The sequence below is a fragment of the Sturnira hondurensis genome, unplaced genomic scaffold (genome assembly GCF_014824575.4).
Source record: "Sturnira hondurensis isolate 20B ecotype Veracruz unplaced genomic scaffold, ASM1482457v3 Scaffold0004136, whole genome shotgun sequence".
NCBI classification, from domain to species: Eukaryota; Metazoa; Chordata; class Mammalia; order Chiroptera; family Phyllostomidae; genus Sturnira; species Sturnira hondurensis.
In genome coordinates, this window is record NW_028076767.1 from 20534309 (window position 1) to 20548607 (window position 14299).

Sequence of the window (14299 nt, forward strand, 5' to 3'; positions counted from 1 at the left end):
GTCAGAGCTGCGTTTCTGTCCCACACACGCCCTCAGAGCCTAACACACCAGGCCCAGTCCCACCTGCCTGGGTCCCATCATGGCACCCACCACACCGCATCAGAGCTGTTTTCACAGCCCCCTGACCCCAACTGTCACACCTGCTCACGGCCGCTGGCACTTTCATGCCCGGCACAGAGATGCTAACGAATGCCTGTTCAGCACTGCCCACTGATTCCCCAGCATTCTCCACTTTAAAACCAGCACTGGAGGCTGGTAAGGACAAGCGCTCCAAGATAACTTCTGGACAACGCAGCACATCCCGTGGAGCCCTGGGTTAGTCTTACCTTTGCATCAGTGTTGATGTATTTATTGAATCTTTTGAATGCATCCACATTGAATTTCATCAGCTCCCCCAAGAGGTCAAAGTAACTTTGGAGTACATCCCTCGACTTGCACTCGCTGTCGACAATGCAGTATAGGATGTGCTGGGGGCGGGAGACAATGTGGTGAAGGCCGGAAGGCGTCTGAGTCCTGGGGCCAACAGGCAGCTGGGGCTGCCACCCCCAGGCTGCGCTCTGCTAGCTGCCTGCTGCCGCTTCCTACCAGGGCCTGGCATGTAGCACAGACCACAGGACATCTGCTTTGGCAAGCATCCTGGGTAGATGAAACCTGCTTCCCTGTCTAGGTTCTCATCTGAGGATGCTGATGGCTTCACGGGCAGGACCAGGCCTGAGATCTCACAGGAGCTGGGGATGGGTTGGTGTATGTAGCCACAGCCCCCCTCGTCTTGCCCAGGGCTCAGAGCTAAAGCCTGTGACCTACTCTGCGGGCACTGAGACGGCCAGGGCTCTCCAGCTTGCAGGTGAGGGAGGCGTCTCCAGATGTAACACTGGCCACTGCCTGAGCACTTGAGGCCGCTCGAACAAATGAAGCACAGGGTTTAAGGTCATGAGACACTTTTTGACCCCATGGTTAGTCTTTATGTTTACGAATAAAAGCATTTACACTAAAATAAATGACTTTGTCAAGAACTAAAAGCATATTTAACTCCTTGATAAGGTTCTCTACGGCAAATTGTTTCCACTTTTCATTTTCCTAAAGGTACATTGGTACAGCTCAATCATGTTCATATGAAGTTTACAATGATTCATGGGCCGGTTTCTATATATATATATATATATATATATGTAACCAATTATAGTTTTGGCCATTTTTCAGTAAAGGGAAATGAACTTTTACTCAACAGCAAAACACCCTCAGGGTCAAAGGTTTTGCTGGGTCGCTCCACAGACACTGCTGCTCCTTTGTGGCCACCCCCAGACCCTCTGTCACCCGTGACGCACCACGAGGGACCCACAGTTGGAAACTCGCAGCAACCGCACCGTCATTTCAAAATAGATTCGGGTGCTCCTGCCCAGCCGTCTAGGTCTCAGGACAGGAGAGCAATGCACGGGGCGGGGGGGAGGACGGACACCCACACCTTGGCTCCTCCAGGCCATTACCTCCAGAAGGCCTCGCTTCAGCAGGAACATCTGGTCTGCATAGGAGGTGGTCCCTCGGAGGAAACTCTCCACAGCCCGGGCTTGCCAAAACCTGCGACCCAAATGTTGACCCCTGGCCCAGGCAGCTATGACTGCCCTCTTCCGGCCCACATTCCACTCCCCAGGGGCTGGGAGATGTCTGCTGCCTTTCCTCTATTCAGAAGACATTTATACAACTCCTGCTGGGCAGCAGGCCTCATAATAGGTACCGGGGACACGGCAAGAGCCCCTGACTTCATGGAACTGACAGCGCAGTGAGGAACTATGATTCCTCTTTGATTCTGTCTGGAAGGAGCTTGTGTCTCAGGGAAGGGAGTTACTCCCGGTGACTAGTGTGAACATGCACTCTGGGCTTTGTCTTTGCAGAAGGACAGGGGGACATGGAAGAGAGGGGCCAGGAGTGCGTGAGGAAACCTGATGGGCATGTGTGGACAGGCCTCTGGGCTTACACCTGATGGGCTGTCCTAGAGAAGAGGTGGCCTAGGCTGACTGAGCAGCACTCTGGTGGCAGAGTTGGGACCCTTAAGGGGGGTCCCGACAAGGCAGGCTGAACCGACAGGGGCCCATTTGGGCACGAAGCCTCCTGGTGGCTCACGCCCAGTGCTGGTGAAATGCCTCCCTCCCCCTCAACTTTTGCCCACAGCCTTCAGGACTCAGACAAGAAGCCTCCCTGTCCATGCCCACCCACCAGCCCCCAGTTAGGGAAGGGCCTCCCTTTGCTCCCACGGCTCCTGGGGCAGGTCCTGGCTCTGTCCTTCCATACTGCATGGAATCGCAATCTTTCTGTGCCCGTTTCCCACAACCCAGGGCAGTCCGTGTGGGCTGGACTGGATCTGCTGCTACTCCTCCACTTTCTCCGCACCAGCACAGAATAGGTGCTTGGCGAATGCTCGGTCAAAACTCTTAAAATACATGGCTGGCCCGTGGCAGAAGCTAATACACGTCCACCTGCTGAGTCAGCACAGGGGAGACGGCTGTTGAGCCCCCTTCTCCCTCACAGCAACCAGATGCTGGCGTGAAGCTGCTGACTAAAGAAGGTATTTCTAACCACTGGAGACACACTTGGCTCCCGGACACCTCGGGAGTGGCAGATACCTGTCCCCAGACCTACCTGAAAGACGACTCGGCTGGCTCCTTCTTCATGACCTGTAGCAGACGAGTTAATAAGCCCCTCTTCCCATCACACACCAAACTCCTGAAAAAATATGATAGGGACACCGGCTTCCAATCAAGATGGCAGCACAGGTAAGCAGAGTACTTGCCAACCACGTCAGAAGTACAATCTACAGAACAACTATCATTCAGATCCACCAGAAACCTGGCTGAGCAGAAGTCCTACAACGAAGGACTTAAAGAAGATGCGTTGGGACTGGTAGGAGGGGCAGAAATGTGGTGTGAGCGGGTCCCACACCAGGTGTGGCAGATAAAAACTGGGAGTGATATCTTAGCTGCCAAGGTCCCCTGTGAGGAGTGACGGGTCCCAGCTCCACACCAGGCCCCCAGCCCAGGGCTCCAGTGCCAGGAAGTGAATTCCCCACTTTTGGCTGCGAAAACTAGGGGGACTATGGCCGAGAAAGACAGAGGGCTCCCGCAGTCCCACGCAGTTCCTTCTGAGGGGCCCCAACACAGACTCACTGGGACTCACTCCCTCTGTGCTCCAGTGCAGTGGCAGCCGCTCAGAGGGCACCAGGGACACACGGAGAGGAACTGAATTATCTGGCATCGGGACAGGGCTGGGGGGACAGCTTTCTCTCAGACAGAAGTGCTGGCACGGAGAGGCCACTGTCCCTTTTCTGCATCCTCCCTCCACAGGGCCAGCAGCCGGGCACTATGTCTGAGTCTGTCAACTCGGCTAACACTGTTCATCCCACCCTGATGATTCCCCAAGATCCCGCCCCCCCAACTTTGGGGTCACCCAAGCTCTTTCTAGTGGCTTTTTCTATACGAATGGCGTGTCTTAGTTCATGTTTCATACTTTCCTAAAATTTCTCAAGCATGCAGTATCTGGCCTCGGTGTGGCTGGTACCTCTCGCTAAGTGGCCCCAGGCCTGGCATTAGCAGCAGGTGACCTTGGTTTGCAGCTTGATGTCACCTGAGCACCTCCAAGCAAGCCCAGCAGAAGTAGCAGCCTTCTTCAGATTGCTTTGTAGCGCATGCTGGGAGGCCCCAGTCAGAACACAGGTGGCAGCTGACGCTGACCTTGGTAGGACACGCAAGAGCCACTGCACCTGGTAGACAGCTTCAGATCACATCAAAGTACCACTCAACCACCTTCACAAGCGACACACTCAAGGGGCAGACTCAGTGTGCACCGGAGCCCCCCTGAAGGCAGTCCTGTTCCATGGGACAGGCCCTTGCATAGCTGACCCATCACAGCCATTCCTTGCAGCTCATCAGGCTGGGGATAAACCCCTCCCATCAATGTGCCAATAGTAATCAAGGCTCAAGTACAACAGGAGGGTCTACAAAGCCCACAAAGGGGTCATACCTGGACTGCCCAGCTCGGGTGAATAGGGAGGCTGTGCCACTGGACCCTACAGGACACCTACTACATTAGGCCACGCTACCAAGCCCAGGAGATGTAGCAGCTCTACCTAACACACAGAAACAAACACGGGGAGGCTGCCAAAGTGAGGAGACAAAGAAACATGGCCCAAATAAAAGAACAGAATGAGACTCCAGAAAAAAGAATCGAAGATAATGGAGAGAAGCAATCCACTAGATGCAGAGTTGAAAACACTGGTTATAAGGATGCTCGGTGAACTCAGAATGTCAACAGCATGAAAAACACTAGTGAGAAACGAAGGATACAGTGACTGAAACGAAAACGAATTTACAGGGAGTCAACAGTAGAGTTGATGAAGTCAAGAGTCAAATCAGTGATTTGAGGAAGCAAAAACCACCTAATCAGGACAGCAAGAATAAAACAATAAAAAACATGAGGACAGTGTGAGGAGCCTCTGGGACAACTGCAACATTGACATCACGGAGGTGCTGGAAGGAAAAGAGGGCAAGAAAAAGAAAATCTATTTGAAAAAGTTACAGAAAACTTGTCTAAACTGGAAATGGACATCCAAGTCCAGGAAGCATAGAGTCCCAAACAAAATGAACCCAAAGAGGCCCAAGACCAAGATACTTCATAATTAAAACACCAAAGGTTAAGGACAAAGAGAGAATCTTAAAAGCAGCAAGAGAAAAAAAGCCATTTCTCTTATCTACGAGGGAGCTCCCATAAGACCGTCAGCTGATTTCTCAACAGAAACTCTTGATCACTTATGTGACGTCAAATCACTGGGGTGCACGGGCTGGGTGGCTTGGCTGGTTGGAGCACTGTCCTACACACCAAACGATTTGGGGTTTGATCCCTGGTCAGGACACATGCTTGGGTTGCAGGTCTGATCTCCAGTTGGGTCACATACGGGAGGCAACCAATCAATACTTCTCTCTCTCTCTAACATCAATCTATGTTCTCAGGTGAGGATTTAAAAAAATTGCTTAAGTGTACACCTGCAACTAACGTAACATTGTCAACTTTAATTGAGGAATTAAAAATGATTAAAAAAAAAGAAATCTGCACCCAATACCTAACAGCTAAAACATGTAAATGCAAGATTAAATGCTGAAAATAAACATTTTATACTAAAAAAAAAATTAAAAAGGAGACAGGGACATTGGTGGCAGACCTGAGAGGCTGATAGGCACCTTCAGGCTGGCTTCTCCGCTGACTTAGGTGGGAAAAATACGGGGACATTTCCAGACCACCCGGATGCCCTCTTGCTCTGCCTGTGTCCAGAGCACCCCACGGCCCCCTTCATTCTTAGAACTGAAGAGCCCAGTGTATTCGTGCCCACTGGCAAGTGGTGAGAAGTCAGATAGGGCTCAGACCTATGGAGGGAGGCCATTTACACCAAAAGTGGGTTGGAAACTAACTGGCCATGAGAGAATCCACCAGATGGGGCAAAGTCTGTGCCAACAGGGTGAGGGCAGGGAGCACCCTGGACCCCTGGCTGAGCTCCCGCTGGCCTTGGACAAGTACTTGGGCCTCTGGATCTCAGCTTCCCGGTCTAGGAAGCAAAGGCAGGAGATGAGAAAATGACTCACGCCATGTCATGGGGAAGAAGGGGGAAGCAGGCCGGCAGGGGTTCTGGGCCCTCAAACTTCCTCTTCAAATAAGGCAGCTCTACTGTATCCACTACACACGAGGCTAATAATGCATACAATTTCATTTGAACAGAGTTCTGATCCCTCAAAAAAAAAAAGCAGCAAGCTGGAGAACTATGATCCCTGTCATTGAACACAGCCCTCCCTGCCCTGACCCCACAGGCCTGTGACCTCCTTGCCTGGTTCCAGGAGACAAAGCAAGCATAACCCAGCGAAAGGAGCTATACTGAGGGTGAGGGCCTGCCTCTGTCCTGCCCGGCTGCAACTGTTACCACGCCAGTGACAAGGATGTCAGCAAAGGTGAGAGACAAGAGGAGGGGGCCCAGCACATATGACCTTTGGCAAGTGCCCTCTCCCAGCCCCTGCTCCCCCACATCTGTAAAGTGGAAGTGATGATGGCACTGCCCTCTCAGGGCTGCTGTGGGGGCTCCAATGATATACTGCAGGTGAAGTTAAGGACAGGGTAGCTACACGTGAGTGAGAAAGGACAAGTGTGCACACCTGCATGCACCCTAGCTGCGTGCTCTGGAGCACATGAGCAGCCAGGTGGGCTGTGGGCCAGAGCCGCACCCCATCCGTGCTCACCTGTCAGTGTTGAGGACAGCTTCCACCTCGGGGATGTTGGCCTTGAGAGAGATGGCGCTGAGCTCGTTCAGCTCCTGGTTGTTGAGCAGCAGGTACTTGTTCCTGAAACAAAGGGGTTGCGGGGGGTTAAGGACAGGAACTAGGGCCGCCAGGTAGGCACTGTGCTAGTCCCCTGCCCTTTTCTTGTGGAGAGGGGGAATCTGAGGGCCCTCCGCCAATAGTTTGTACCCCCTGATCTGGCAGGTCAAGGGGGACCCCTGGACTCGCTTGTACTTACTCATGGTGGTCGCTGAAACTCTGGAGAAGCCTCAAAAACTGAATCTTCAAGGTGATGTCCTAAAACACACGTGCACCCTTGATGTTAAGAATAGGCACAACATTCCAAAGAAACCCCCTGCGGGGCTGCACACCACTCGCTTCTCTGAGCCCCGTCCTCATGCGCAGCGAGGCCCTTGCTTTGGTCAGAGAACCCTCTGCTGACTTCCACATTGGGCCAACAGCAGGCTGAGCTAAGGTGGACGCTTCTTGCTAAAGACACGCCAACCCTACTGGATTAAAAATTAACTGACATTCTTTCAAATGTGAGGCTAAGTTCATAAGGAAGAGAGGAAAACCCACAGGACTCGGAAGCAAAGGAGGACTGAGTTCAGGGCACTGTGCACAAGCGCTGCCGGCGGAAAAGGGAAAGCAGACTTGTTGGGGCTGGGGCTGGGGTTTAACGCCCTGCAGGGGCCAGACAGAACCACAGGCTGTATAAAGCCCAGGGAGTGTGCATGTTTGGTGAAAGAAGGGCCAGAAAACCCCGACCTACAGCCCAGGGAGCTGGCGAAGAAGCCTGTCTCTGCCAGGCTGCTGCTGAAGGGGGGCCCGGGAGAAGCAGGACGCTGGGCTTATGCACCAGAGCCATGGGGCTGAGACACTCGACGTGAACCTGCCCTGGGGCCCGGCAGCCCCAGGAGGAGCTGGCAGACGAAAGCAAAGTGCACTGAGGAAACACAAACTTCCGGGACCCAGGCTACACAGGTGCTCCCGGGGAAAACGGGCCCCTAAAGGCGACCTCTCCATAAACGTGACCGAACACAAGGCAAAGCTCCAAGTCGAGTCTAAAGACTCCAACACAAGTATCAGAACTCTAAAGCAGTCCAAAAGAGACCACAAAAAAGTGTGTTACAAATAATTAAAAAGAGAAAATGGAACAGAACAAAACACTAACACATTCTGAATAAAGACCAGGTAGTTTTTGACAAATAGCCAGACGGAATGTCTAGAAAATCAGAACATATTCACTTGAAGTTAAAACCTTAAATGAATGGGCTGAAACGCACACGTGGCAAGGCCACGGAGAAACTCGGTAAACAGGATGGTAAGGCACCGAGGAAAGTCCTCGGCACGGAGCACAGAGCCAGACGGACCCACGGCAGTAGACCCGCCCGAACAGTGTGTGGCGCTTTAAGGTCCCAGAGCTCTTTCCCCCTCATGCCAGTGGCCCAGCCTCCACGCGGCCTGTGAGGCCATCAGGCAAGGAAGGGCGACCTTCCTTTTGCAATAAACAGAGGCTCAGAGATTCAGTGACTCGTTCAGGCTCCTGAAGAGAGACTGAAGAAGGAAGATATGCTGTCCTGTCGAGCAGCACAACAGGCCTCCCGACTCCCTGTTCATCGCTCTCTCTAGGGCACTGTGACAGAGACAAGATAGAGGAGGGCCCTTCACCCCTTAAAAGTAAAGCATTTGAAAAACTTTTTTGGATGTAGAACATTGGCGGTATGTGGTTCTCAAAGGCAAAACCATCAGGGGATATAATTACAGTGCAGCAGAGCCCAGGAGGAGGCAATCCTTGCTGTTAGAGAATGGAGGGGTGGCCCTGCCTGGAGAGAAGGGAGCCCCATCTCTGAGACACACACAGGGAAGCTGGTTGGAGGCCCCCACAGAGGGGCTCCCCCGCACAGGTGGAGGGGTGGGGTCAAATCCGTCCCCAAGGTGACTCCCAGTTACAGAATTAATAGGTTATGACTTTCAGTTTCTGCTCTACTCTCAAAGACCAATATTTCAAAGGTTCAAGAGCAGGTCTTGAAATAAACTACTTCTGGCAAATAAAGCCCATTTGTCCCCAGGGTCCCTTGCTCACTGGGCTACAGTCGCAGTTCTGGTTGTGACCGTGGAGGACAAGGGCAGATGCTGAATGCTTCCTCCAAATCAGCTTGTCGAACAAATTATTAAGCCCAGGGATCAGCTTGAACTCGGCGATCATTCTGTGGACCTGGATGGGGCAGGAGGGAAAAAGTATGTGAAGACTAATGTGAGGAAGGGATCTCGAAAAGCCTTGTGCTGGCACAACAGTCTTTGGGACAAAGAAAGCCACCGTCAATAGGGAGTGCAGAGGTTTACAGGGACACCCCACAGCCCCTGCCCCTACCACACACAAATGCACTTTTTAACTCTGCTCATCAACCCTCGCAATATCCCAGGGGTCACACCGTGCAACAGGTCCTCTTTTACGACCCCGAGTTTTGGATTCAGATGGCCCTGGGTTTGTCTCTTAACTCCACCACATTCAAACTGTGTGACCTTAAGCAAGTTCCTTAACCTTTCTAATTTGTTCACAGGCTACGCAGGTGCTCCCGGGGAAAACAGGCCCCTAAAGGTGACCTCTTCATAAACGTGACCGAACACAAGGCAAAGCTCCAAGTTGAGTCTAAAGACTCAACTTGCATATCATTAAAATGAAAATGCCCCCCATGCTTCATGGTAGGATTTCAATTGGAGACAAGATAAATATATAATAAAACAAAACTCTAAAGATCCTAGGAAAATCTAAGGCTTTAAAAAAGTAATCAGAGTGAAAAAGGCTTTCTAAAGGGTTATACTGTATCACCCCATGCCTAGTTCCACCCCTAGGAGAATTACGTAGCCCGCAGGAGAGGGCTACTTCTCTCCCTTGAAGACGATGATGCAGACTCCCAAAGCCCTCTCCCTCCCTTTGCAGGCTACAGGCCCTTGCTCCTCCCTCCCAGAACTACCTGAAGGCTCAGGGAACCCCAGCACACCTGGAGTACCCCCAGTAGCTGTCTAGTTTTCATAACTTTATATAGGGCTGGGCTCCAACCCACCCCCCGGCCCTCACCAGACCAGCAACCCTGCCAGTGCATCTACAGAGCAGGCATCTCACCAGTAACCGACCCTTTGTTCTTCGTGTTAACAAGGTCAAGTAACAGGTTAAGCCGCCTGCTCTGCCCTGAGCACCAATGCTTTGCCGACAGATGCTGCCCACAGCAAAGACTGGTGGAAAGACTGAGCTCTGAAATCAGACGGGTCTCCTCACGTGTAAAACAGAGAAAAGGAAAACCACCCAACACCGTGCAGGCTCATTCTGAGAGGCAGCCCGGTGGAGTGCTCGGCACACCACCACACACACCCAGGAAACACTCGCTCCAGCCTCCGTGTCCTGAGATGTGGGGGTGAGGCCCACCTGGTTTCGCTGACGCCCCATCAGCAGCACGCAGAGGACATAGAGCACTTCCAGTTTGTACATGATCTCGTGCATAATCTTCATTGACTGAGGCAGCTGGGTCCTAGTTGAAGTGTGAGGCAGGCCATTGTCCTCAGAAGCCCCTGCAGGAGGGAAGACAATGGAGGCTGAGACAGCCACCAGGAGAGAAGGTTTAGCCACTGCTTGTGAGGAAGCATGTTTCTGCCCCTCCAACCTGCCCTGAATAGACTTGAGGTTGAAGAGCCATTAGAGCAGGCCCCGAGTCCCTGGCAGAGACTCTGAAAGACACAAAACTCCCTCCAGAGGCCAGGCAAGCTTAGAAACTTAAGAAAAATGGACTCTGTAGTTTTAGCTCATCAATGTTAACACACATTGAAAATATTCTGACACAGCCAAAGCAGCAACGTGATCCCTCCCTTCCCCCACACCCCTTTCTCACGCCACCATCTGACAGCTCCTCCCCGCCCTGCCCCGTCCCGCCTTGAAAGAGCTCAGACTAGTGTCTAGCAGCAAACTGTGTCAAACTCTCTTCAGGTCACAAATGACTCTCTGAGTACTTGGTCCCTCTGCCCAGATTCCACAAGGGGGCACTGCTCAAAGACTGGAGGAATCCTTTCTGAAGATTTTTCCACGCTGTTTTTCAAAGAACCTTCTAAACTTTTCTAAGGTTCAACTTTCTAAGGCAGACTAGGCATCACAATGGCTACCACTGACGCAGATAAACATTATCTACTGGCGCATTTTCATTTTACCCAGCTTCATTGTCAGTAACAACAGCAGCAGCTAACAGTTATGGGGCATTTGGTAGGTGCCAGGCACTGTATTCAGGCTTTAGGTGAACCATCTCATTTATTCTACTACCGAGTTAACAGAAAGTCTCCGTGGGTCACGCAGGCCACAGAGGAGTGTCGCGTGAGGACGGCAGCACAGCAGAGCAGTGAAGACTGCCTGCTCTGGAGTTACGGCCTGCAGGCTGGGCAAGTCACCTCCACACTAGGCAACTGACTGCTCTGTACACCGGGAATGACAGCAATGGCCCAGTGCGTGGCCGAGGGTACTATGAGGACTGAATGAGAACACAGGAGAAGCCCAGCACCCGATCCTCGGGAAGATTCATTTTTAGGTCCCTGTCGTTTTCAAAGATCACTGGCCAGAGTCAGGAGACCTTAGCAGTTACTTCCCCTCAGTGCCCCTCATTTTACAAATGAAAAGGTGAGTCAGTACTACTGAGGCACGTTCACGATCCTATTGGAAGTGCTGCCCCAGAGGCTTTTTACAAAGGCCAGAAAAACTCACGGCACAGAGCAGTGATTTCCACCTATATTCAGGAAAGGAGCCTACAGCAAGTCATGGTGACTCCTGCGTGTTGATATCATAATAAAATAACCTAATTTATTCCACCTTACAGACTGGAACTACTTTCTCCAGGCACGTTACATCACTAACAGGAAATCACACCTCTGGAAGAGAGCAGCTGCTGGATGAGGGTGACCGTGAGGCACTGAAAGGGTCATTAAGACCAGGCGATGGGACCCAACTACTGAGTCTGAACCTGAGCCGTACCATTCACTAGTTGGGTAAATCTGCTGATGTCTCGGAGCTCCCATATTAATCCTCATCTGTAAAGTAGGGATAATGGCAATAGTACTTATCTCTTATCAGTGATGCAAAGCTGAAAAGACTCACTGTGCTGAAAGTGCTTTAAACAATGTCCGGCACACGTAGCAACATGTATGTTAAATAGAAATAAAAAGACACTAGCTCTGAGTTTTTCTGATAATGCTTACTTGCTATTTGTGTTTTCTTCTTGATTTGCAAGCTCTTAATGCCAACTAAAGTCATAGTGTACAAAGACTTAGGAAAAATTTACTTGAGAAAATTCTATTTTTTCCATGAATGTTCCTGCAGGTGGGGAGAAACACCATCAATTTCTGCATTGGGATCCACTGGCCCAGCCCCCAGAACCATTTAAGAGTCCAATGGCCCACGGAAGAAACCTAGAGAGCTATCATGCAGAAAATCCTGCCTCTGCTGCCTAGTTGTGTGGCCCCAAGAGCCTCAGCGTCCTTGTCAGCGAGCACCGGGGGTCCGGGCAGGAGGCTGGGGACTGCAGGAGAGAGTGTCTCAGGAAGGAGCAGGTGCAGCGCATGGCCACAAGCCCTTCTCAGTGATAAACGTGAGAGAGTGAGACGCAGGCAGCTCAGGCTCTTCCCTGAGTCGCTGCCAACCTTTGGTGCCTGGTGTGCCCAGGCCTGAAAGGAGCCTCTAGGATGGGTATTTTCACAAAACACAGTCCCCAAAGCAATGGCCATAGCTTAGCAATGAGGGAAGTCCCCAAGGATGAGGATGGGAAAACTTGATTAAGGGGCCTGCACTTCCCCCCAGATCTCCTTGGCTCTGCCAAACTGATTAAAGTGGCCTCCACCATCCCTATGTCTGTACTGCACTGTGAGGCATACTCTTTTGTTTTTTTAAACAGGTTTGACCTATAATTCACACATTACAAATTCACCCATTTGAAGTGTATGACTCAGAGGGTTTTAGTATATTCAGAATTGTGCAGCTATCAACACAATCAATTTTAGAGCATTTTCATTGCCCCGAAAAGAAATCCTACACTTATTAGCAGCCACTTGCCATTGGATGCTTCCTCAACCCCAGGCATCCAGGAAACTACTTTCTGTCTCCATGGTTTGCCTAGTCAGGACATTTCATATAAATGGAATCATACAATACATTTTGTTAGCTTCTTTCCCTCGGCACGATGTTTTCAAGGTTCATTCAGTTGTATCATGTATCAGTATTTTATTTTTTTCTAAAGATTTTATTTATTTCTAGAAAGGGGAAGGAGGAAGAGAGGGAGAGAAACATCAAAGTGTGGTTGCCTTTCGAACGCCCCCTACTGGGGACCTGGCCTGCAACCCACGCGCGTGCCCTGACTGGGAATCGAATGGGCAACCCTTTGGTTCTCGGGTGGCATTCAGTCCACTGAGCCACACCAGCCAGGGCAGTATTTCATTTTTTAAATTGCTGAACAATATTCTATTGTATACCACATTGTTATTCATTCAGCATTTGATGGACACTTGGATAGTTTCTGTATTTTGCCTATTATAAATATGCTGCTGTGCGCATTGGTGTGTAAGTTTTTTGGTAAACATGTGTTTTCATTTGTGTTGGGAATACAGGCAGGAATGGAATTCCTGGGGAACATGATATTCGGGGTAACACAAGAATGTGTTGTTGGGGGGAGTTCTATACGTGTATCTGTGAAGTCTGGCTGGCTTGTAGTACTGTTGAGGTCTGCCATTTCCTTGTTGATCTTCTGTAGGGTTGTTTTATCCATTATTGAAAATGGGATATGAAAGTCTTCACCTATCATTACTGAATTGTCTATTTCTCTTCAAATCTGTTGTTAGATGCATATATGTTTATGTAACATATCTTCTCAACAGATTTACACTTTTATTACTATAAAATGTCCCTTTTTATCTTGGTCTCTTTTGGTACAGCCACCTCCACTTCCTTATGGTTGCTCTTTGCATGATACATCTTTTTATATACTTTACTTTCAACCTATTTCTATCTTGGAATAGAAGGTCTGTCTCCTGGAGGCTGTATCTAATTGGATCTTTTAAAAAAATCCAATGTGACACTCTGTCTTTTGAATGAACTGTTTAATCAATTTACATTTAATGTTATCGACAAAGTTGGATTTATTTCTGCCTTTTCACTTTTTGTTTTACATCTCATGCATTTTTTAAATTCCTTTATTTGTCTTTTAATGTTTTGTTTTCAATTAACTGGTATCTGGGTTTTCTCATAGACCAATTCTGTTAACTGCTTTCTCCTCTGTATGGGTTATACTTTTCCTTTTTTTGGGGGGGGTTGTTTGTTTTTTGGGGGGTATGTTCCTTAGTTTTTGTTAGGAAGTAGACATTATAGGAAAACACTGTAGCACTGATTCTGCTTCTTCCCTTCAGGGCTTGCTGCTGTTTTCCTGCTGGTTTAGGGACCTGGCTGGCCCATTTCAGAAAATCTGTTTCTCTAAGGACTGGTGAGGCCCTGGTATTGCAAAGCAGCGAGTGCTGCTGGGGTCCTGCATAGTCTCCCCTGATGACAGGATTTTAGCAGAATCCTCTTTAACTGGTTCTTTTCCTGATCTTTCTGTTAAGCATTCTGCCTCCTCTGGTATGCAACTCAGCTGTCAGGCTCCCATAATTACTGGCTGAATGCTCCACATTTTCTGACAATGCCCCGAGGCATAAACTACTCCAAAGTCTGTTTCAATTAAATTTGGGCAGGAGTAGTTTTTGAGCATAAGGTTTGTGTTGATCTCAGGCGCACTCTTCTTATCTGGCTCTTTCCCTGGTTCTTTCTGTTAAACTAGCTAGCACATGGTTTGGCTTTTTATTCTCAAAAAGAGCTAAGGGCCTCCTTTTATTTGCTAAACACCAAAATCTACATTGTTATTGAGAACGCCCTCAGATTCCAACTTCTCACATTCTGCTCTAACCTGGTACCTCCCCCACCTGCAAGTTCT

At 49.9% G+C, this 14299-nt stretch overlaps 1 protein-coding gene across 2 annotated transcripts in view; it reads right to left on the bottom strand.

Moving 5' to 3' along the window:
* Window positions 1–14299, bottom strand: part of TRPC4AP (transient receptor potential cation channel subfamily C member 4 associated protein) — a 74549-nt gene that overhangs the window by 3112 nt on the left and 57138 nt on the right. Inside the window, exons 9-15 of one of the 2 annotated variants that reach the window (XM_037043925.1) lie at window positions 9736–9878; window positions 8395–8526; window positions 6547–6605; window positions 6270–6371; window positions 2635–2718; window positions 1485–1575; window positions 327–467 (exon numbers count right to left, since the gene is read on the bottom strand). In XM_037043925.1, the coding sequence (XP_036899820.1) occupies window positions 327–467; window positions 1485–1575; window positions 2635–2718; window positions 6270–6371; window positions 6547–6605; window positions 8395–8526; window positions 9736–9878 (752 nt within the window). Of the gene's footprint in view, window positions 1–326; window positions 468–1484; window positions 1576–2634; window positions 2719–6269; window positions 6372–6546; window positions 6606–8394; window positions 8527–9735; window positions 9903–14299 lie in introns of both variants that reach the window. The other variant, XM_037043924.1, reaches the window with a different exon arrangement.